General features: G+C 44.5%; 4 protein-coding genes across 22 annotated transcripts in view; 2 read left to right on the forward strand and 2 right to left on the reverse strand.

The window, feature by feature from the left end:
• LOC101161131 (lysine-specific demethylase 6A) overlaps positions 1 to 6,358 on the reverse strand; it is a 35,668-nt gene extending 29,310 nt beyond the window's left edge. For both annotated transcript variants that reach the window (XM_023965775.2, XM_023965773.2), the window contains exons 1-2: positions 6,180 to 6,358; positions 5,970 to 6,033 (exon numbers count right to left, since the gene is read on the reverse strand). In XM_023965775.2, coding sequence (XP_023821543.1) covers positions 5,970 to 6,033; positions 6,180 to 6,358 — 243 coding nt within the window. The remainder of the gene's footprint in view (positions 1 to 5,969; positions 6,034 to 6,179) is intronic.
• Positions 1 to 11,743, forward strand: part of LOC101173532 (FUN14 domain-containing protein 1) — a 78,727-nt gene extending 66,984 nt beyond the window's left edge. For 3 of the 8 annotated variants that reach the window (XM_020708964.3, XM_078931928.1, XM_023965817.2), the window contains exons 4-7: positions 7,418 to 7,583; positions 9,107 to 9,182; positions 10,706 to 10,840; positions 11,042 to 11,743. In XM_020708964.3, the coding sequence (XP_020564623.1) occupies positions 7,418 to 7,583; positions 9,107 to 9,182; positions 10,706 to 10,840; positions 11,042 to 11,119 (455 nt within the window). In that variant the 3' untranslated portion in view covers positions 11,120 to 11,743. Of the gene's footprint in view, positions 1 to 778; positions 5,850 to 6,997; positions 7,138 to 7,417; positions 7,584 to 9,106; positions 9,183 to 10,705; positions 10,841 to 11,041 lie in introns of those variants that run through there. The other 5 variants (XM_020708983.3, XM_078931965.1, XM_011485035.4 and 2 more) reach the window with 5 other exon arrangements.
• A 765-nt stretch (positions 11,744 to 12,508) lies between these two features.
• On the reverse strand, positions 12,509 to 15,697 carry cenpl (centromere protein L). Of its 2 annotated transcripts, none has more exons than XM_078931901.1 (5): positions 15,556 to 15,697; positions 13,889 to 14,063; positions 13,561 to 13,815; positions 12,918 to 13,484; positions 12,509 to 12,845 (listed from the first exon to the last, which is right to left on the reverse strand). In XM_078931901.1, the coding sequence occupies exons 2-5, from the start codon at positions 14,057 to 14,059 to the stop codon at positions 12,771 to 12,773; spliced, it is 1,068 nt and encodes a 355-aa protein (XP_078788027.1). In that variant the 5' UTR covers positions 14,060 to 14,063; positions 15,556 to 15,697; the 3' UTR covers positions 12,509 to 12,770. The 2 variants fall into 2 exon arrangements, with proteins under 2 accessions (XP_078788027.1, XP_004066642.1); XM_004066594.5 differs by lacking the exon at positions 15,556 to 15,697 and adding an exon at positions 14,795 to 14,953.
• A 145-nt stretch (positions 15,698 to 15,842) lies between these two features.
• LOC101172563 (peripheral plasma membrane protein CASK) overlaps positions 15,843 to 22,887 on the forward strand; it is a 42,360-nt gene continuing 35,315 nt past the window's right edge. For all 10 annotated transcript variants that reach the window (XM_011484998.4, XM_020708927.3, XM_011485015.4 and 7 more), the window contains exon 1: positions 15,843 to 17,729. In XM_011484998.4, coding sequence (XP_011483300.1) covers positions 17,665 to 17,729 — 65 coding nt within the window. In that variant the 5' untranslated portion in view covers positions 15,843 to 17,664. The remainder of the gene's footprint in view (positions 17,730 to 22,887) is intronic.

Here is a 22,887-nt window from a genome sequence, read left to right on the forward strand (position 1 = left end):
AGTCACCATCAGTTCAAAACCCAGGGACACATTATCTGTCCAGTGTGTAGACGTTGTTGGAATGGATGGACTTTGCAATGCAACCTAAATTATGACACCAAAATAATGTTATGGAGGCGAGAAATAAGAATTGGTGTATTACATTCTATTTTTTGGACCATAAAGAGCTTTTTAAAAATTTAGCTCAAACACAGCAGTCTGTCTTGAATTGAATGAACTCTGGTTGCATTTACTGACCTGGAACTGATTTTCCGTGGTACATGGCGTTCTAAAGTCTGTTTAAATGTGTCAGTGGGAAAACTACGAAGCTGCACCACCTGATAGATTGTTGGTGCAGCGATTATGGTGCAGCGGTAGTGCGGTCGACCTGTGATTGGAATATTGAAGGTTCGATTCCCACCTTGCCTGGCCATATGTTAAGTGTCCAGTGTGTGAATAGGTTTGTGACTGTGAAGTGCTTTGGGCCTTCAAGGAAGGTAGAAAAGCGCTATATAAGCATACGCCACTTACCATTTTATGTGTTGCAACTAAACAATGTTGAGTTATTTTCAGTGAAGTTTGACTGATCTAATCTGTTGTGTTGTTCACTCTGCAAAAGCTGATTATTGCAGATTAAAGACATAAAGAACGACAGAGTTCACGAGAAAAACTTCCCATCAACCTCTCAGACCAATCCTCTACCTCTGGGCCCCTCTATGGATTCTAGGTATTGTAGTCATTTCATGTTTTCTGATTCATTTTCTGCACTTCATGGTTCAAAAAACATGTAACAGTATCCCTCCATTACTGTTATAAAAATAACCCGCGGTAGGTGAATCCGTGAAGTAGGATTACAGATGTTTTAAAGCTATAAAACCGCTTAAGACACACTTTCTACACTTATCTCAGACAGACATGACAAGTTTTTCACTTTTCTCTCTTGTTTAGACTCTCAAAGTTCAGACCTTCATGAAAAAATGTCTAGCTTTACTAAAACAAAGATCTGCTCTCACTTGAAGACTGACATAGATTTGTCAAACTGAACACATTCTGTTCAGAAGACGCGTAGAAACATTCATTGACATTAGTCTACAATCAACCTGGACACAGAACCCAGTACATAAAAAAAAACCTTATATGATGCAACAGATTAAAAGCTATACTTACGATGCTTTTTTAAAATTGATACCTAAATTGGTCTCATTAACGACACGTTGTATGTATAAAATTTGGTGTATCTATCGAAAAATGTTTTCTGAATTGTCAAAATGTTTTTTACATAAAAAACAGAAATAGAAAATGAGTTGATTCAATTTGAAAAAAAGGAGAAAAAAAGTCATTAAAATATTTTGAACAAAGACAAATATCAAACAAAATATCTACTCAGGTTTTAATTAAACCTGTAAAGGTCAATTGTGGTTTATTTACTTTAAAAGTTAACTTTTAAACAAATAGCTTTTTCAAATAATGATTATGAATGCAAATATGTAACTATGGTGCTTAATGGGTGGTAAACCAACTCATCTTTAACCTTAAAAATCAGTGAAAAATGCCTCCAAAAGCATGTCTATATTTTTTATGACAGACAACAGACCAGCGGGCTTCCAGCAACATTTAAACACAAAGCCTTTGGTGGGAAGCATCCAAAAAAAAAAAAAGTTATGCATGCAATTTAATTTCTTTCAGGCTTTAAAACATCTAAAAGAGCAAAGTGGTCAAAGTAAAAATGAACAGAGAAAAGAAAAGAGGAGCAAAGTCCGGATGGACAAACCGCAATGAAGAATCCATCAAGGAGAGAAGAGATGAAAAAGGACAAAAAAACATCTTTTCTTCCCACTCGGAAGCTAAAACATTTGCAGTTTCATTTCAAACTAGAAGAATCAGCAGCTCCTGAACTGATCAGCTGGAAACAGGGTTACCTAAAACACAAGGACTTCACAAAACGTACCTATAACACCAAACATTGATTTGAAGTTTTAGAAAGTTCTGAGAGAGAGTTCAGATTTATTTCAAGAAGTTGAGACAGTTTGATCCCAGCACAGCTTCCGCACAGGCTGATAAAAAGCCAAAACCCCAGTAAGTGTTCTCCAAAGCAATTCTCTGATAAAACTGTACATATGTTTCTGCACCTACCACAAGCCAATCCACGCTTCATATCATGGTGACATGGTGAGTTTTTTTTTCCTATCTAAAGATGTTATGCTTTCAATAACTGATCTGCAAAGATCCTGCAGAGAAATGTTCAAGTTACCAAATTCATGCATTTGTCAGTCCAGTTAATGCAAAAAGTCATTTCTATACTATTCAGTTTAATTGGGAGGAAAAAGCCGTTTTACCCCTCAAAGGGAACGTGGCCCAAACTGATGAACTCACGTTCTTCTACCCAAGCGAAGTTAAAGCGATGTGCATCTGACTCTGGGCCTTCCTCCGTCTACGTCACTATTGGTGATACAGTGACCTAGTTCTGTCCACCAAACTAAATCCGCTCTTATCTGTCAATGGACGGAGCAAAAGTGCAAAGACACAATCAGAGTAAAGTGCCAGACACGATTATCACAAACTAATAAGCTGAAAGTGGAAATGGCGACGTAAAAGCAGACAGATGTTGGAATGGAAACGAGGCGAAACTGCAGGTTTAGACGAACCAAACGACGCCTCCCTGACTAATGAACGGAGACGACTTGGTTCTGCATCAATAGACAAATCCACAGCATTATTGACAATAAGGAAAAACAGGTTATTGTTTTCCCTTTATAGGTTTGAAAAATACAAATTGGACTCAGAGGTTTATGACTTTATAACCCATCTAGTGAGTAAAACTGTCCACAGCGACCAAATTTAGCTTTGCCTGTTTCCAGATCATTTTCTGAAATACCAACCAAAAAAGTCTAAGCATTACAAATGGATGTGTACAAACACAGCACATGGAAAGACCGTTTGGACTGTTATGTTCATGTCGGTTAGTTTTAGTTCTGTTCACATTAGAATCAGAAACGCGTCAAAACAGCTGAACCCATTTGGGTTCACGACAGTAGGTCACAATTCTATTCCGTTTATATTTCAACGCCATTCAAATTGACTCACTTGTCAAAATGTAATTAAAGTCCAGTTGAAAGTGGTTATAATTTAACGTTTTACATCAATGGTGCTTTAAAGTGATAAACAACAACAAACAACACAGTGGTGTAGAGGTCGACACTGGATCAGACCCCAGCTGGGTTATCACAGGTCAATGAACTCACTGATGTCCCTACATTGTCTCTATTTGTGTTTCTGATGGACTATTCAGGGTGTGTCCCACCTTCAGCCCAAGAGCAGAGGGGATGGACTCCATGACCCCAGAAGGAATAGATGAATGTGTGTTCAAATCCCTAAATGGGCCTCTGTTGTAAGAAGCATCACTTTAGATATGGATGCATGTAAAGAGGAGCCATGGCTGCAGAAGCAGGAGCAGTTTTTTGATTTAGGATTCAGTTATTTATTTATCTGTTTAGCTCATTTGTTTCCTAATAAATATTTGTGCATTAAGGTTGGAGGTTGCTTCCTCCACCCCTGGTATTTGGTGGAATAGGGTTGTCCAAAATAGTTTTTTTAAGGGGTCACGCTGTGCCATGGAGGAGAACCGCATTTCTGCATGTGTACATCAAAGCGTAAGTAATGATTTCTTGTTGTAGCATGACATTTTATTTAAAGTTATTAAACCGATGTTGGTGTGTATTTTCCTACCGCTAGCAGCTCCGTGCCCTCGTAGCTAACCCCCGACTATTGATGATGTCATCGAGTGGGAGTAACATCCAAATTCAAAGACACTATGTCTTTTCCATGGGGAGGAATTTAGATTTAGCTAAACACCTGTTTGACACTATAACATCTGAATGGTTACGTGAAATGTTTACACGCATGCTAAAACAACCTAATGACTGCTTTTATATTTACGTTAGAAGCCTGCGTCCTGTGTAGACGAGGGTCCTTTAATGGTAAATCTAAGGCATGTTGACTGTTATTTAAATCAAGTCATTACAGTGAAATGAAAATGATGCAAACTTTGTTTTGCATTTTGTATCACAAGTATCCTGATCACAATATTGATGCAGTCTTAATCTGAATGCAGTAGGGATGCAATGGTTTACTTTCCCCATGTAAAATTTGGTTATAGGAATTACTGGATTGAAATGTAATTGACTGATCTAATCTGAAGTCCCACTCCAATCGTCTTTTGTTTTGTGTGTTCAAAGTGTTCCCAGTGATTGTTTTAATCAATATTAAGCTTTTGTAGGCAAAATCCAAAAAGCTGTGGTGTTTTCTAGGACATAAGTTGTGCAGAGAGGCAGGACTTCATTAGAAATGTGCCTCCGAGTCCATCTGTTAACACTCTCTCCCTCTAGCTTACAGCCCCTCACAACCCCCAACCCAACATTAACCATGCAACAAAAATGGCGAACAATTTTTGGAGCCAGATTCCAGCTCAGAAGAGGAAAACAAAGACGTGCATGGATCTTATTTTTCTACAAGTGGATGAATTGGGAATCAGGGAGTTTGTGGCTTGCTGTAGTAACTTGTGTGTCACAAATACAAGTTTTTTTTTTCAAACAACGTGAACACGTGCAATGCAACTTTGTTGAGAAAAATGCCACAAGAATATTTTTTTCCACAAATTGTACAAAACATAAAATTAGTTATAAAATACTGATAAAGACTATATAAGAACACATTTTGGTAGAAGCAACATTAGCAGGTGATTAAAAAATATCAAATGAGCATTTGGCTTCATTAGTTTAGAATTAGGTTGGGTCAATCAATGAACAGAGTGTAAAATGTTACTCAAGCGTTGATTTCATGCGTTAGTAACAAAGGTTTGGAGCAAGAATTTAAAGACGATCACGGTTCTGTTTTTATCGCGAGATTTGACTCCCTGGCATAACCCCCCCTGAGCCTCCTGCTGCTCCTGAGCAGTTAATGGCACTTCCTCGTAGGCATCCCACACCACCTAGCGAGCACGTTAAACTAAAGCCTCCCTTCCCTGCACGACAAGAGTTGACAGCAGCTTCACCTTTCTCCACATTTCCCCCCAAAAACACGCGGACGCGCGAGCCCCCTTTTCCTTTGTTAGCCTGTAACCCGTCCGAGCAGATTTCATCGACGGCCAGGACCGAGACCACGCAGAACCACCATTGTAAACAAAGGACCGTGACACCACCCGCGAGGGGAGCCGGCCGCGCGCTTACGCAACGAATTCGGAGAAACACTCAATAAAAAGAGCGATACAAAAGCTCTCGGTGTCATTCCGCCATGTCCCGCCATCTTGAACAGGCAGCCAGCCATTAACGTTTGTCAGCTGGTTCCCACGGACTCCCGACGAATAAAACGCACGAACCCGCCCTGGAACGCTTTAAATGACAATGCAATGTCACCAAAGTTAGCCCGAGTCTAAAACAGCTGCTGCGGACCGACCCAACAGCGCCGAAGCTGCAGACAGCCACGGCACGGCGGCCGCCCCCAAAAACATGTCCACATATTATCTAATCTATTACACTTATATAGATGAATATATATGTAACAGATATTCCTCCTCAGATGTGCAATTTTCATGGCCGCACGTCAACTTCCTTGGTTGAGGCTGTGGAGGGACGAAAAAACAAACAAAACAAACGACGTTGTGGGGAAAAAGTGCAGCTCGTGCGCTGCGTGCACGCGAGCACGGGCAGGGAGGCGGAAAGCGAGCGCGTCGGGGCGGCTGCACAGGCCGGAGGGACGGCGGAGGAGCGGCTAGCCGCAGGTGCAGAGTCGCTGGATGAGACTAGCGGCTAGCCGGCTAAGAAGAGGGGGCTGCGACTAGCTGGCCTCGGTCACCGAAATGAGTGGGCCACTCGGTAGGGGGGGGGGGCTGCGAATACACAAAGCTGGATGTAATTAATGTGTAATATAGTGTGGTGTTTGTGTATTTAAAACAATAATTTAATTAAAAAAACGCCCTCAGTTGGATGAAGTACCTTCATCAACAGGCCCTTCGTTCTGGCGCCATCTTCATGAAGATTCTGAAATCCAAACAGTGAGCTGCAAGCAAGAACATAGGCGGTTCAGTATCACTTGCAGAGAGGGGGGTGGGGGGGTGTTAAGGGACAATCTGATCGAGCAATGAAAGAAAACGTAAAATTTTCGAACTGAACGTTCGCGTGAGCGATCGAGGGAACCGTCCAGACCTGTCGATCCCGGCCAAACTGTCCTTCTCCTGGGCTGTCAGTGTCGGAAAGTCCTCCTCTGTTTCACTCGCTTTTCCCGCCGCCATTTTCTTTTCCTCATCACCACCAGAAGAAGCCGAGCCGAGACTCCGGGCAGCAGCGCAGGCAGCAGCGGCGACAGACACACCGCACGATTGCATGGAAAACCGCGACGCCGGGACGGTCCGTTTGACTCGCAGAATCAGAGGGGGGGAAGGCTGGAGATCCGCCGAAAACTTTTTATCCCAGGATGATGAGATGCGATTCGGCAGAAGAAAATCCTCTCGGTCGGGGACGGACGCGCTCTCCGGGTAGCTCCACAAACGTCACATTTTTCATCGCAAAGTGACGCCGCGCGGCGGACCGAACGCACGAATCCACTCCAAGATGTCGCTATTTGACCATAAAATACGTTTCCCCAACGAAGATAAAGTTGTTATAATTGTAAAACCCAAGCGAACCCACGCGCCGTGTTAGCCACGCCCTCTCCTCCCCTCTCAACCAATCGCCGTGCCCGTTCCCGACCATATGACTTCCCTGCCATATCGTTTTATTATCTTGAATATTCACATTATTCATGCACGCTAAGTATTCCAAAGCAGCCTATATCAACATGGGAAACATTTCTGTCTAAAAAATACCAAACTATTTATTTGTCCGTTTATTACACGGTCAGTTCAGCGTCATTCACTGCTGTGCATCACTAATTTCCCGCCTTTTTTTAACACTTGTGTTGAATTTAATACACCGTGTCAATAAATAGCAACACGTTTTCATTTTTTAAAGCAAAACTAAAGAGTTTTCAAACACAAGTAAAGCGAAAAGAGAGTATTTTTAACTGACGTGGCAGGGCATCACGGGGTGGGCGTGGCCTAGCATTGTCAACATCCTGGTGACATAACTGCCAGCTCCAAAATGGCGACGGCTAACCACAGAGAAGGTTATTGACTTTGTTGTTTCTCCGATACTTTAGTCACTGACTTTGCAGCTAAATATCTTGTCATTTTAAATGAACCTGCCGGGGGAATAAAGCTCATTTAGCCGCTCTGCAGACGCGCGTGCTGTGCTTGGAAGTGCGGCTGCGCGGAACTGAGCTGCCATTTGACGCTGTGGAGCTAATATTAGCTTGTGTGGAATTATGGGGGAGCTTTGTTGTTTGTGTGGTGGATTTGAACCCCCAAACACAGTCTGAGGCGCGTCTCCCGCCGTTCCGTATCCAGGTCAGGACGAGCCGGAGAGCGAGGACGAGGTCTACGAGGTGGTGGACCTGACCGAGTACGCCCGGAGGCACCAGTGGTGGAGCCGGGTGTTCGGGAGCAGCTCCGGCCCCATAGCGGAGAAGTACTCCGTGGCGACGCAGCTGATGATGGGAGGGGTGACCGGATGGTGAGAACCGGGGGCTTGTTGGGGTGCAAACTACTGTCATTGCAGTCAATTTATGCATTAATAGACAGAAATCTGCAAACGTACCTTACTTTTTCAGTGGATACATCGCATTTTCTGCATAATTTCTTACACATAATTGCAGAAAAACATACATATTTGGATCAGCCAGAACAAAAAAAACATGTTCTGATAAGTGTTGTCAATAAAGTTCAATTTAAAGACCCACTTTGATGAAAAGAAGATAGTTTTAACACGGTCTTGTGTTGTTTTTCTCATGATATAAGTCATATAAAAATAAAAAAATACAAAATTCAGAGCATTTCTTAATTTAAAATACCATTTAAAGAAGCCTGGATCGACAGGCCACAAACTTTGACTTTGGTATAAGACACAAAACCGGTGAATATCAACTGTTGTGGTCCTTGCACATCAGTGATAAACTTTTGCTTCATTCTGATGCATCCACTAGATCCATGCATGTCTTGGTATTCCTCGTCTGATCAGAACTGCACGGCTCTTTAGACCAACGCTGATCGCCATTTTCGTCGCACCAGGTTGGGGTTATGAGGGGCTGTAAGCTAGCAGGAGGGTGCATAAACCGATAGATGATGGGAAGTGGGGAAGGGGCCTACTCCACGCCAACAATCCCGTCCGCAACTCAGAAGTGAATGTCTCATGAGCTCCTGCTGCTCTGCAGAAACTATGTCCTAGAAAAAGACACAAGTTTTTAAATTAATGGCAAAAATGAAAAACCGTCAACATATCTGACATCATCTAATATCTATCGGACAACAGTGTTTGTTTTGCTTGTAAAGCGACAATTTAATTGACAAAAATGCGGTTTTTATTTAGACGAAAAACAGGAAATACATCATTCTGTATCAAAATGGTTTAAAATCAGCGAATGTGTTCAACAAAAATCCTAAATTCTGCAGTCATTTCACACATCGGTGAAAACCTCTTGGCTCCAAAAACATGGTAGATTCTAGGGGTGCAGGGAAAAGTCAAGTCGGCGATATGTCACTGTCTTCCGTTTGGAGATATTTGAATCGCTTTTAAAGAGGATATTTATTGAAATATTTAGCGTCTAACTCTTGTTTTTCACTTAAACCCTTATTGTAGTGGCATCGGATGCTTCACTCCTGACACTTGAGATGTTTCGCAATACATATCGTATCGTGGGACACGTATGCCAACACAAACTCCCTCAGTAAATACCGTACAGAGAATTGACACAATTTTAGTTTTTGTTGGCAATTAATCCTTATGTTTTAGACAATTAATGTTCTGTGAAGTAATTACCCTCTTTTTCTTCTCCTTAACTACTTGTATTTTGAAGTAAGAGTACTCTTAAGTACTATGTACCCGTTTTTGGTTGTTAAGTTGTTATATTACTTTTCCTTCAATAATTAATCGTATTTGTCATTAGTTTTCTATAAAACAAGAAGAAATAACATGATTTTGTAGAATTCCACTATAGTTACAGGATATAAAGTTGGTTTAAAAGCTGCATTTCTTTGCAGGTGTGCTGGTTATGTTTTCCAGAGAGTGGGGAAGATCGCCGCCACGGCCATCGGTGGAGGCTTCCTCCTTTTGCAGGTTGGAAAACCTCCATCTTAAAAGTCCGATCGTGAGTTTTCAAACCGCACAGACGAGGGAAGACGACAGCACGCCGCTCAGCTGCTCCCTTTCTGTGGCGGCGGAAAGACGTGGCATTGTGTGAAATCTGGCGTGGAGCGAGCGCGCACAAGCCATCTGGATACTTGAGGGTCGGTTCGATGTCTTTGAAGCGCTCTGGTGTTTGTTCAGCAGGCGGGTAAACGGAACAGGAACGTTCCCATCGTGTTCCTCCAACGGCTGCTTTCCTCAACGGGCCTTCTTCTGTTTGACGGACTTTCTGAGCACAGAAAGGGTTAAATGTGTCATTTTCTAGGTCAAAACCTTCGGTCAGAGCTTTATCTCCATAGCAACCATGCTTTGTTTTGGTTTCCCGGGCGCGAGGAACACGTTTATAACATTTTTGGAAGAATCGTCAAAAGTAAAAAAAAAATATATTTTCCTCGACAACTTAGGTTTTTTTTTGGTAACCACGCCCACATTTCTTATATTTTCATATCAAGTGTTAAATTGTTATTTTAGCTTGAGCCAATCAATCATGTAATACATTTTCACAATAATCTGGTAAAAAGAAAAAAAAACAACCAAACGTGCGAGCAACAGGAAAACGCCACTTTTGCAGGCTCGCCACGCGAACGCCGTTGAAAATCTACAACTTCAAAACCCAACATTTGTCCCCAAGAAGCTTCTCAATGATGCTCGAGGAGGCGGTAGACTAAAGGTGTAGTAATAAACCCTAAAGCCTCTCCCGAGGTCAAAGGTCAACTAATCTTCGTGGTTGTAGACATAGGTTGTGTCAGATTTCCTTCCTTTCTCACTCCATAGCGCGTTCGCCATCTTGTAGTGCTGTCCCCATCTACAATTCTAAAATCCAGTGGCCTAGGAATTTCCCAGAAGTCTCTGCGAAAAACCAATGTGCATCGGTGCTCACTATATTGGCAAATATAGACCACAATGCATTGCGTCGGAACAGTTTTTACCCAAAAAGATGTATTTATATGAATTTTTTAATAAACCATCAAAGTTTTTATCTTCAGAAGACAGTGGACTCATAAATAATCGTTGCAAAACGCCCATAATAATTAGATTTTAACTTTGTGAAATCGATGACGTCATATCTGCCGAATTGCTTTTAAAATCCAGGGCACCACATAGTAGCACTGTATAGTTTCATAGTAGGTAGGGAGTTCGGACGACCGCTCTCAAGAGGTCAATCCGGTCACATGCGGGAAATTTCTACAAAGATCGCTCAAAAACAGCTTTTTTTGTCCGTAAATTGTGCAAAATACAAATAAAAAAATTGCCAAATTTCCACCAAGCTCTGACCATCCCATAATAAAACTACCTTTGTACCTGCAGGTGAGTCTTTTAAGTGTGGTGGGGGTCAGAATTTCATTCAAGCTGCAGGTAGAGAGAAGAATCGTCAAAACGGTTTTAGTCCAGGACTGCTGCAGGAAATAACGATGGGCCTTCCAAAATAAAAGCTTCCTCAATTGTTCCTGCAGATGGCCAATCACAGTGGCTACGTCCAGGTGGACTGGAAGAAGGTGGAGAAGGATGTGAACAAAGCAAAAAAGCACCTTAAGAAGAAGGCAAACAAAGCCGCCCCTGAAATCAACACATTCATAGAGGAGGTAAAGGTATCTGTGACGACGCTTTGCTCTTTTCTTTTCTTTCCTTTAACTCGACCGCCTCAGTGGTTCTTACATCTCGGTTTGTGTCCTAAAAAAGGCCTCCCTGCATGTGGTTTCTTTGTCCGTGACTCACCGGCGCCCTCTAGTGCTGCAAACGCGAACTGGCCTTAGGTGTTGAGGTTCTGAATCCGGCTTTTGTCCCGGCAGGCCACAGATTTCATAAAGAGGAACATCATCGTGTCCAGCGGGTTTGTCGGTGGTTTCTTCCTGGGTCTGGCCTCCTAAAGCGTCTGCGAACCTCATCCATCAACTGCCGCCCCCGCATCTCTTTGATCCATCCCTCCGCGAGGGGAACGCTGGACAGTAAGCCCCGCCCCCCCCCGCTTCAGGCCGGAGCCGTTTGCAGGCGGGCGGGAACCTCAGTGCGTCGTCGCTGCTGTAAGTGTTACGCTGGAACCGAACCGGATTCCCTTTTCAGTCACTTTTGATCAAAGATGTGAATAAGTAAATGAAGGCGGAGCTTCTTCTTCTTCTGATGGTCACACAGGCGTGTTTTCCTTTTAGCCTTTAGGGGCTAAACGTTAAAAGAGATGTGAGAAAACCTCCCAAACCGCTGCACACCCATTATGCTTTTAAACACTACTGGTTGTGACTTATCGGTCGTTGTGCGTTTTGTCGTCTTTGTGAGGAACAACAAAACAAGTCATGACTTTAATTATCCAGACAAGACTGTTCTGGCTTTTTTTCTTCCTTCATGGTGCAATAGTCTGATGGATTTCTATTTTATTTCAACATTTATGATGTTTCCGTTTTCTATTTCTTGCGTTTCTATTTATATTATTTTGATAACCTGTATTTGTTTGCTTTTTTGTAAATAAAGTTGCTGGAGTTCACGACAAACTAACAAAAGTTTTGATTTTCTGAAGGATTTTCTGATGAAAACAGGAGCTGGACTGAAGCGGTTTGTTGTTTAAATCAAACATAAAAACACAAACAAGTTTGTTACAAATGTTTATGAATGTCATGTATTAATTGTATTACATTTTTATTTTAACAAACATGAGCACTTTCTTTTAAAACTGTTTTCTTTTATTTTTAAAAGTTTTTCCCATCTGCAGTTAATCGTATCAATTTTAATTCCTTTTAGTTACTCATTTTTTATTATGTTTTGGTTAATTGTAGAATTTAAGTTGTAATATTTGTTGCGTGATTTCAGCTTTAAAACATTTGAAGAGTAAAAATTGACATAAACCTTGAGAGTGTTAACACAACATAATTAATTATAATGATTCTTAGTTATTCTTGTGCAGCCCTTACATTTGGTGTACCACAGGGTTTAGTTCTAGATACCCTTTAATTTTCATATATTTTTAATAAGGGGGGGGTAAATTTTTAATGTTTTTCTCAACACAGAAACTGAAGAATAATGATTTCACCCTGAATATACGTCCACTTGATCTTTTTTTTTTTTTTTTATTTGATGTTTTAAATGATCACTACTGTTTAATGTCTGGCTCCCAATTTTAGAGGATAAATGGACATAAATGTCCTTGTTAAAGTTTCTCATAGCTACTAACATTTAATAATAGTTCTGTCTAAAGTTGGTCCTTTAAAACATTCATTCATAAAAGTGGGATTTTAATCTGAAAACCCTTAAATCTGCAGGTGCCTGAATTAAAATACCACCGTTTTCTGCCTTTATTGATAACTTTAAAAGAAGGTACACACAGATAGTACATAGTGAAAACGTTTAACTGAAATCCGACCTGATGACCTGTTTACTGGATAAACTAGACACACGTGTTTATGTTGCCATTTCTGCTAAAGTGGATTTTAAAATAAAAGCAGTTAAAACAGTTTGCTTTAAAGCAACGACATATTTTAAAAATGACAGAAAGAAAATCTTGATTTCTGCTGGTTTGGTGTCGACAAACCCTCAGATGGGCATTTTGAGGAGGGCGCACTCCGTCAGCAGAGTCAGGGTGGCGATCACGTGTCGACTGTTGGACATCTGCGGCAGAAACAGACGTATGTTAGCGTTGGCGGGACGGTGCGCGACCGTGGGCGGCGATACAAGCGGTACCTTGATCCTGCCGGAGCTCTTGGCCGAGCCCACAGCCGTGGAGACCTGCTGGAGGGTCCCGGCCGACAGGTCCAGCCGGAAGTGGCGGTAAAAGTGGCTCTTCAGCGCCTGCAGGAACCCGGTCACCTCCTCCAGGTCGATGGAAGCCGCATCCTCCGCTACCGCAGCCGTAGGCCCCTTCCTCACGCTGTTCCACAGGTCCCACGCGTCCTGATGGTCCACCGTGTACGTTATCTGCAGCGGCGGCGCCGCGGGAATCGTCCACAGCATCCTGAGGTGCTGGATGTGGGACTGGGAGTGGCAGTCGGTCCATAACGCCGCGAACCACTGCAAGCTGGTGTGGTTGATCTCTAGAGAGCCGAAGCAGCAGTCAAAGGTCTTTTGGAACCAGGATTTGACCACACGGGACAGATATTCAGGCCCCCTGCTGCCAAAAAGAGGCAGACAGGTGAAGTCTTTGGGAAGGGAGCGCAGGTACTCTGGGCTGCCGTGGACGCAGGTGAGCCAGCCGCTCCACACGGACCTCTGAGGCTCATCCTGCCGTGCAAACATCGGCTTGGAGTGGATCTGATTTGGGAAAAGGATGGAGATTTAGCCTTTAAACGGGGGGGGGATCCACCCGGATGCTGTAAAACATAGATACCTGTATGAGGACCGTTTCAGCGTCATCCTCTGACTCTGTTAACCCCTGAACCACAGACAAGGAGACCCTGTAGCTGTTGTGCAGTTCGCTGACCTCCACCGCCAAACCCTGCTGCTTCTCCGCCACAATAAAAGCCGCCAGCTGCCTGGAGTAGCTCCTCAGCTGCGTGTGTCTGAACTGGTAGAGGGGAGTAACGTACGACAGCTGCCACTCCGCCTTCACCAACAAGGCCAGATGCTCCGGGTTCACTTTGTCCTTCCACAGAAAAGGTGAGAGTTACCTCAGAAAAACCAAAGTCAGAGTCTGCCCATCACCTGCTGAAACTCACGGCGACATTCTGCGGCTTTGCAGCTCGCCTGCTGGCGTTGAGCCTGCGCGCCGTCAGCGCCGGCGTGAGGCCGAGCCTGGAGGCGGTGCCAAGGCAGCTGCGGTACGACTGTCTGTAGCTCCGCGTTTTGCTCCTCCGCTGGACCACAGCGCCGTTGTGAGGCGTCCTCATCCCACTGAGAAGCAAGCGGAAAGGTGGTCTCCAATTAACACAAAGGTCAGTGAACGCACCGGCTGTAAAGATAAATGCTGGATCTGCTGCGTCAAAAGGTAAATATGATCAAAATAAGAGGAGCTGCACTTCGAATTAAAAGCCTTTTCTTCACGTGATTCTGTAATCTGTAATTCTGTAATCACCTGTTTATTAAAAATAAATGAATACAGGACTTTTTATTGTAAGCTCAGCTCAAAATGTATAGAAATTAGATTATGTTTTGGGCTAGGAGGAAAAGAACATTCAGTTAATAAAGTGCTAAACTGAATGAACATGTTTTATACAATAAAATGGATTGTTTTATTTATTTTTTACAAAAAAAGTAAAGTAAATGTAGGTTAGAGAGTCTGACTGATGTCAGATGATTTTTATACATTTTTTTGCAGCTTTTAAGTTTGCTAATTTTCAAATATTTCTAATATAAAGCGCACGATTTAAACTAAAGCCATTTAGGCTTTTACTATATTTTTAATGGAAACTAGCTTAATGTAATGAAAGAAACGTTTAAGACAAACACACACACAGGGGGTTTTTGAGCACAAACGTAATAAATTGACAGTTATTTAGTCTGTGACTCCACCGAAGCACGAGGATCAAGAAACTCGATCCAATGTTTTTTTTTCGGTCCCGTTTCGCCAAAAACGCTGTTTAAATCTGGCACTTCTGCTGCAAAACGTGTGTTTATAATCTTACCTTTCGCTCAAAGGATCCATTCCAGGCGACCAGAGAGTTTAAATATCAAAGAAAAAACAAAAACAAAAAAGCACAGACACAAAGCGGAAGTGGATTTGAACATCGCGCTCACCAGTGAGTCTGCGCGCTCAGACGCAGCCAATCACGTCCGCCCAAAACAGGAAGCGGTCTGCCCAAAACAGGAAGCGATGCTTATTTTCAAAATAAAACCGACAACTTCGCGTCTAAGAAATTTACAAATTTCTATTTTCTTGTATTATCTGGATTTTTATTTAAATCAGTATTTTAACTGAAAGTACACGTGCTATGAGATGATTTGAATACATCTGGCATGTTAGTTTTTTCTTCTTGTTTTAGAGAAACAAAGTGTGGATTTTTTGTATTGTTATAATACTCGCTTCATTTGTTTGTTTACTTTTTGTTCTCCGGTGATTGTGCTCTACTGTATTACTTATTAATTTTAACATCATTTACGTTATTAAAATATATATAAATTCAATATATAATTTTTTAAATAAAAACTAAACGGATTTTTTTCTATAAAGACAATTATAAAAATATAAAAAGGATAGACAAGAGTAAGAGTATTTTGCAGCCACTAAATTCAGGTACATATTGTTTTTATCTTTTTAAATCTCAGTTGGTTCTTCAAACCACCTTAATTTGTCAAATAAATTTCTGTCTTATTTTGAAAAGTAATTATGAAGGTGATGCACATATTGAGTACATATACGAAAATCATATGTGTTTGAATACTATACCTGTGTTAAATGATGGGATGGCGTGTTAAAGATTGCTTGATAAAATTAAACCATCCTCTGTAAATAAATGTTATAGAAGAATCAGTCTTTACAATCTGTCAATGAAATAGCTTGAGTGCTCCTCTCTACGTTACCATGGAAACAGTGTTCTCTCTCTGTAAACCTTCATATAGCCATCTTAACCATGCTTATGACTTCCTTTGTTAACATGATCATGTCTTTTGCTCAAAATGATCATCTATTATCTTTATGTCTGAGCATATGTTAGTTCACCATCACATCTTTTTTTTTTTTTTTTTTTTTTGCAAAGAGGAGAAATATTTAATGCACATAGGGGATGGGGGGGCTCAATGTATGGGAGTGTGATGACCACATCAACAGCCAATGAGATGATCAGAAAGAGTCAGGGAGCTTCAACCAATAGAAGAAACCTGGAAATGTAGAGAAAAAAGAGGGGGATGCAGCACCATGGAAACTGCAGAGGCTCCCATCCTTTCTGAGAACAGCGCCCTCTGGTGGCCAGAAATGTCCTTTCGTCAAACGTTTAAAGTAAATATATATTTAGGTCATTCAGTGTCTTCAAATGCCTTTAAACTTGTTTATTCGCAAAAATGTCGTAATATGAATTAAGACTATGATCTTGAATAAATAAAAAGATTAATACTAAGATTACTGATTATTTTTCTAATCAAACATTAACAAGGCATCAACCCCTGCTGTCGCCTCTAGGGGGCATCACTGGCCCATCTCCTTATCCTACCACACCTCAGGTGTAGTCACCTGCATCCCTGCACCTGCAGAAAAACTCTCACGAGCTGCGTTTCAATCCCAACATAAGAAATAAATCATAGAAATACATATTTTTTAAAATTCCATATGGGGGCGAATTCATTCATTGATTAGTGTAACCCCCCCCCCAACGAAGAATTCCTCATGGTGCTGAGGGATGTGCACCCCCCCCCCCGGTGATATTTTTTTTTGGGGGGGGGGGGGGGGGATCTCAGAAGAACCACCATAAATGTCTCCTTTTCCATTTTTCTTGGATCCACAGCTCCATCAGTCCGCGCGGCAGCTCGCGCGTGAGCACAGATCCATCACTGCAGAAAGATGTCACCGGCAGAGGAATAGAATGACATTTCAGAGCGATGGAGGGGGCAGAAGAAGGGGGGGGGGGGGGGCTGACGTAAGGTGATGAGGTTCGGGCTGCTCCACGCCTGCGCGGCACTGACTGGACTCAGCCGTTTGGGGAGATTAGTGGGAACCTACGCCTGGAGCGAACCCCCCTCCGAACGCCATCTTGGCTCGAGACGCTGCTAGCAGAGGAGCCAGGGTCCACTCTCCTCCGGCCATTTCAGCTCCACCGACCAGCTGCCCGGAGCGCAGATAGAGGGAGGAGCCTGGCGTTTCTGGAAGTCGGGGAGGCAGCCAGTCCAAACCAGCCCCGCGTCCGAACCCGAACTGGAGCGACGGGTGCAGAATTTTCTGTACTGTAAACCCGACGGGAATTTTTTTTTTTAAATCGGGAAATGAACGAGTCCCGGTTGGGAAGCTAAATCATTCCGCATCCCGGATACCCCCCCATGTTTTTGTTTTAATCTCTCCCCTCCTGGCTCGGCTGTCGGTGGGGATAAGCCCTCCGTGATCCGCTCGGTGTGCGGATCCGGTTTTTCCGTTGCTAGCTAGCCGTTTTCCAGTCCCGTTAGTTAGCTTGCGGTGAAGGGAGCATCTCCGTCGGGGCGGGAAGCGTCCGTGGATGCTGCCGAGGGACTCCGGCGCCGGCCCACGTCCAGCAGCGAGTCCCAAAACCCGGGGCATGCGAGGAGGAGCGTGGGAAACTCCACGCCCCGGGGTCTGCTCTGGGGCCGCCGTGTAGTTTAGTTAGCTAGCTGGCTAGCCAGCCGACCGGGAGAGAGTCTCGGGAGAAGGTGGGGCAGCGGCTGCCAGCTAACGTGGCTAGCCGACTAGTCGAGCCCGCTTGGTTTTTCCCCATCTGACATTTGAATTTCTCGTGGCGTGGCGCTTTGGTGACCACATTTTCCCCGCCGAACGGGCTGTCGGTGATCGCGTGGGTGGGATTTCTGCTGGAGAGCATCCTCCTCGCCCACCTGGATGACCATGGCGGACGACGACGTGCTGTTCGAGGATGTGTACGAGCTGTGCGAGGTGATTGGCAAGTAAGTACCCCGGGAGGGGGGAGGAGGAGGGGGGATGCAGCAGATGGGGCAACACCTGAGTGATTCCAGGTGGGGCAAACAGGTCACCCCCACCCCCGTAAATACACAGACAGAGAAGCCGCTTTGGCCTCATTGCTGCTGCAGCTTCATCATCATCCACCTTCCCGCAGAGCTTTTTTATACTGCCATGTCTTAAGAAAGTTAAAGCTCCTGCTGAACATAAACTGTTTTCCTACAGAAAGAAGGAACTATTACAAATTCTGCAGCCTGAATGAGATAAGATCAGAGAATCTCTGGTGGGACTTTGTGGTTTGGGAGATTTGTTGATGCGACTCTGGAGGATGTTGATCCGCATTTCTGTTCTGGTCTCTGGATCCCTCTCTTTTTTATTTTTTTAGAACATTAGAAGTTAATGCAGCATCCTGAAGTTCTCTTTCCATGAAAGATAAGTCAAAGCGGAGTGTCTTACAGGTGACATCATGTGTAATTTACTGTTGCATGTATTTATAACTAAAAAAATGCAAGTTTGCATTTTTTTTTTTTTTACAAACAAACCTAATCTCTTTGCCCATCTTCATTGTTTTGGAGCTTTTTTGGGGGGTTTTGTTTAGCAGCTTTAGGAATGTCTACACACTTAAGTGGTGCAGGATTCAAATATGTTTTTGTTTTGGTGTTTTTCACGTTTTGGTGTATGATGGAGGACATTTGGAGGAAGCTTAACATTGCATTTCTGAGTATTTCTGTTTACTGTGAATCAGGAGCAGATGAAAAAAAGCTAGCGGAAGAGCATGTCAACAGATAAATGATGGGAAATGGGAAAGACTTTACTTAAACTACAAGTCAGAAGTGAATTTCTAATGAATTTCTGCAGCTCTGCAGAAACTAAGTCCTAGATAAAGACACAGATTTCGATTAAAACATCATAATCATAATTTAAAGACCACTGGGAACACTTTGAAAATAGACCAAATGATGATGGGATTATTTGGGACTTTAAAAGAACAAAAGCCTGACTTTTGATTTATTTTTCAAATGAGGATATTTTGGAAGAATAAACAAGACTATACAGCAGTTTTATGTGAGGCTGACCCAACCCCTTTCAATAGAGAGGTGAGCAGGTTGGTGTAGTTCTGTTACCTGGATCAGGTGTTTCTGCCAATTGGAACCAGTTTATCAGCAGCTGATGTGGCAGATCCAGAGGTCCTGGGTCGGACGGACCTGGCTCGTTTGGGTCAGATAACTAAACGTCGGGAAGTTGGACGAGCCGGCCTGGGGACGTTGGACAAGCCGGCGTGGGGACGTTGGACGAGCCGGCCTGGGGATGTTGAGCGAGCCGGCCTGGGGACGTTGGACAAGCCGGCGTGGGGACGTTGGACAAGCCGGCGTGGGGACGTTGGACAAGCCAGCGTGGGGACGTTTGAAGAGCCGGCCTAGGGATGTTGAGCAAGCCGGCCTGGGGACGTTGGACAAGCCAGCGTGGGGACGTTGGACGAGCCGGCCTGGGGACGTTGGACGAGCCGGCGTGGGAACGTTAGACGAGCCGGCGTGGGGACGTTGGGCGAGCCGGCCTGGGGACGTTGGACGAGCCGGCGTGGGAACGTTAGACGAGCCGGCGTGGGGACGTTGGACAAGCCAGCGTGGGGACGTTTGAAGAGCCGGCCTAGGGATGTTGAGCAAGCCGGCCTGGGGACGTTGGACAAGCCAGCGTGGGGACGTTGGACGAGCCGGCCTGGGGACGTTGGACGAGCCGGCGTGGGAACGTTAGACGAGCCGGCGTGGGGACGTTGGGCGAGCCGGCCTGGGGACGTTGGACGAGCCGGCGTGGGGACGTTGGGCAAGCCGGCGTGGGGACGTTGGACGAGCCGGCGTGGGGACGTTGGACGAGCCGGCCTGTGGACGTCGGACGAGCCGGCCTGGGGACGTTGGACGAGCCGGCCTGGGGACGTCGGACGAGCCGGCGTGGGAACGTCGGACGAGCCGGCCTGGGGACGTCGGACGAGCCGGCGTGGGGACGTTGGACGAGCCGGCCTAGGGACGTTGGACGAGCCGGCGTGGGAACGTTAGACGAGCCGGCGTGGGGACGTTGGACAAGCCAGCGTGGGGACGTTGGACGAGCCGGCCTGGGGACGTTGGACGAGCCGGCGTGGGAACGTTAGACGAGCCGGCGTGGGGACGTTGGACAAGCCAGCGTGGGGACGTTTGAAGAGCCGGCCTAGGGATGTTGAGCAAGCCGGCCTGGGGACGTTGGACAAGCCAGCGTGGGGACGTTGGAAGAGCCGGCCTGGGGACGTTGGACGAGCCGGCCTGGGGACGTTGGACGTGCTGGCCTGGGGACCTTGGACGAGCCAGCGTGGGGACGTTTGAAGAGCCGGCCTAGGGATGTTGAGCAAGCCGGCGTGGGGACGTTGGACGGGCCGGCCTGGGGACGTTGGACGAGCCGGCCTGGGGACGTTGGACGAGCCGGCCTGGGGACGTTGGACGAGCCGGCGTGGGGACGTTGGACGAGCCGGCGTGGGGACGTTGGACGAGCCGACCTGGGGATGTTGTGCGAGCCGACGTGGGGACCTTAGACGAGCCGGCCTGGGGACCTTGGAGGAGCCGGCGTGGGGACCTTGGACGGGCCTGCGTGGGGACCTTGGACGAGCCGGGACGTGGCACTCCAGGGATCCATAGACGTCTCGTATTTGTTTCATCAGCAGAAAGGCTCGGAGGACGCTGGCTTCGTCCTTCCAGAGCTGCACATGTTTTGTTCATCAAGCTCCATTTGGAACAGTCGGATCAGGACGGTTTGTTGTGTATGTTTTTTGTGTTTTTGTGGGTTGTGGTCGCTGCTCTTTTCTCCGGCCCGCAGTGCTCATTATTTCTCCTGGATGTTCAGCTCCGTCTGGACTCCAGTGATGTGTCCTCTGGCGCTTCCTGATCAACGACATTTCCATCCGCATGTTTTCATGTTTACTTTGGAGCGACTCTTCTCCCGGCCTGTAAAAGCTGAAGGTCTATCAGTTATCAATAAATCTTTTACGATGTTCTGTTTTTTCTAAATAAATGTCACATCCTGATGTTGTTACATCATCTCTGTTGGATTTTCAGCTTCTTACCTGGAAATAAACTTGATTTTTTTGCGCTGCTGTTCATCGGGTTCTCATGGCGGCTTTGCTGCTACTTTCAAAAGAAGTTGTGTTTGGTAACCCGATGAGACACTGAAGTATTTGTGGTCAATTCTTTCTGAACAATTCTTCAACCACATTTTCCTAGGTTTTCACACCACGGTTCTTTGAAACGACAGCCTTTGTGTGGCTGCTTTGTGACTCATAGCAAATCTCTTGAAATCATTCTGACGTATGTGGGAGCCGTGTGACATTTTGCACCAAGAAATCCCCCAACATGCTCTGGGAGATCCGTGCCGCACGTCGACGCACGTCTGCTCTGACAGCAGAACCTGATGTTTAGCGGGTTCTGCTGGTAACAATGCTGCATCTTTTTATTTAAAGTAAAGAAAGGATCCATTCCTGGAGCATCACAAGCCAGACACTGATAATAATAATAATAATAATAATTAAAGGTAATTTAAAAAAATGTGAGAAAAATCTTTTTAAATGAATGTAAAGGGACTTTATTTTGAAAAACATTTAAAAGCACTTCCCCTTTGACCCTTTTTAATCCACAAAAAGGTTATTCTTCTTGGTCTTTAATGCTCTTTTTCAAAGAAACTTTGTATCGGCAGCTCGACCGCCAACAAACTGAGAACAGAAATCTATGAATCTGTAATCCAAACACCTCCGTCTGTTGGAAACCCGCTTCCCTTGAGCCTGGCTGGCTCCAGCTTTGAACCTCCCGGTGCAGCGTAAATGCTGCTTTCAGCTTCCAGAACCCAGCGGATCAATACTTGTGAATGGACAGAGTGATGACGCAGCACTTTCTCCTCACTCGGAGCCCAGACTCTTCTGGGAGGCTTAAATAATACCGGATCAGCCTCTGGCCTCCGGAGAGGATCTGTTATCCTAAGAACCGTCTGCAGCCCCAATGCAAAGTGTTTCGTTAATATTTCACCAGGTTTTCCTCTGATTTCACAGAGAAACATATTCTTTGATAGAGATGAGATGAAGACGGCGTCCAGTCGTTTTTGACGTTAAGCCACTGTCCTTTATTCTTGTTATCTTTGTTATTTGTTTTCTGCCTTTTTTGCCCAAAAATCTGACTTACAGAAACGGATTCACAGCTGAAGATCCGTGTTAGCTTCAGGTTTAAAGACCACAATGGTGTTTTGGTTGTTTTTAACATGTCATTGGAGACATAAATAAAGAAATTTGTTGAGTTCTTCACTCAAAATGTCGTGAATCAGGACATTTTTCGCCATTTTTGTCACACCTGTAATGTTCAGTTGGGAGAGCCTGATGACAGGTAGACGATGAGAAGGGGGCAGGGTTGGTCCGTGCCAATAGTCCCGCCCACAACTCGGAGGTGAATTTCTAATGAACCCCTGCCGCTCTGCAGAAACTATGTCCTAGAAAACGACAGACATTTACAACAGACCCAAAGAGGATCAGAGTGGGACTTTAGGTTTTCTAAACGGTATTTCTTCACATTTCATTTCGGAAAATAAAACTGTTGAATCATTCATGTTGGTGGTTCTAACTGATGGTTCTGTGAAGCCACATTCCTAATAGCTGTAAAGTTTCACACGTTTGTTTTGTCACTCCGGAGTTTCTGCTGTTTCAGCAACTAGTAACTAAACTGGTATTCGACTCCAGCGTTGGTTTCTTCTGAGCGTCTCCTGCATTTTGAACTCTGCTTTACTTTGAAAACAAAAGCGCTGCAGCGCGGTTCACTGCCGTGTGAATGCGGTCGCACTAAAGGAGGTCATAGTAATCCCCACACTCCTTCCTAACCTGAAGACTATATAGTGTGGGGCTGTCCTGGGCCTCGGATTGTAACATGATTCGGACTAACTACTTGTGTTTTTTTAACGCTGTATATGACGTCACCCATTGGCTGAAGTGAAAACCAAATAAACACAAACAATCTACACGATTACTTTTGAATCCTTTGTGTTCTGATGATGAAAACTTGGATGATGTCGAAAAATTAAATTTAGATTTATTGGTCTACATCTATGGAGCATCGATGTATACTGATTTTGATGAGACTTCTGGGAAAT

Source organism: Oryzias latipes, chromosome 2 (assembly GCF_053564925.1).
Source record: "Oryzias latipes strain Hd-rR chromosome 2, Olatipes_Hd-rR_3.1".
NCBI classification, from domain to species: Eukaryota; Metazoa; Chordata; class Actinopteri; order Beloniformes; family Adrianichthyidae; genus Oryzias; species Oryzias latipes.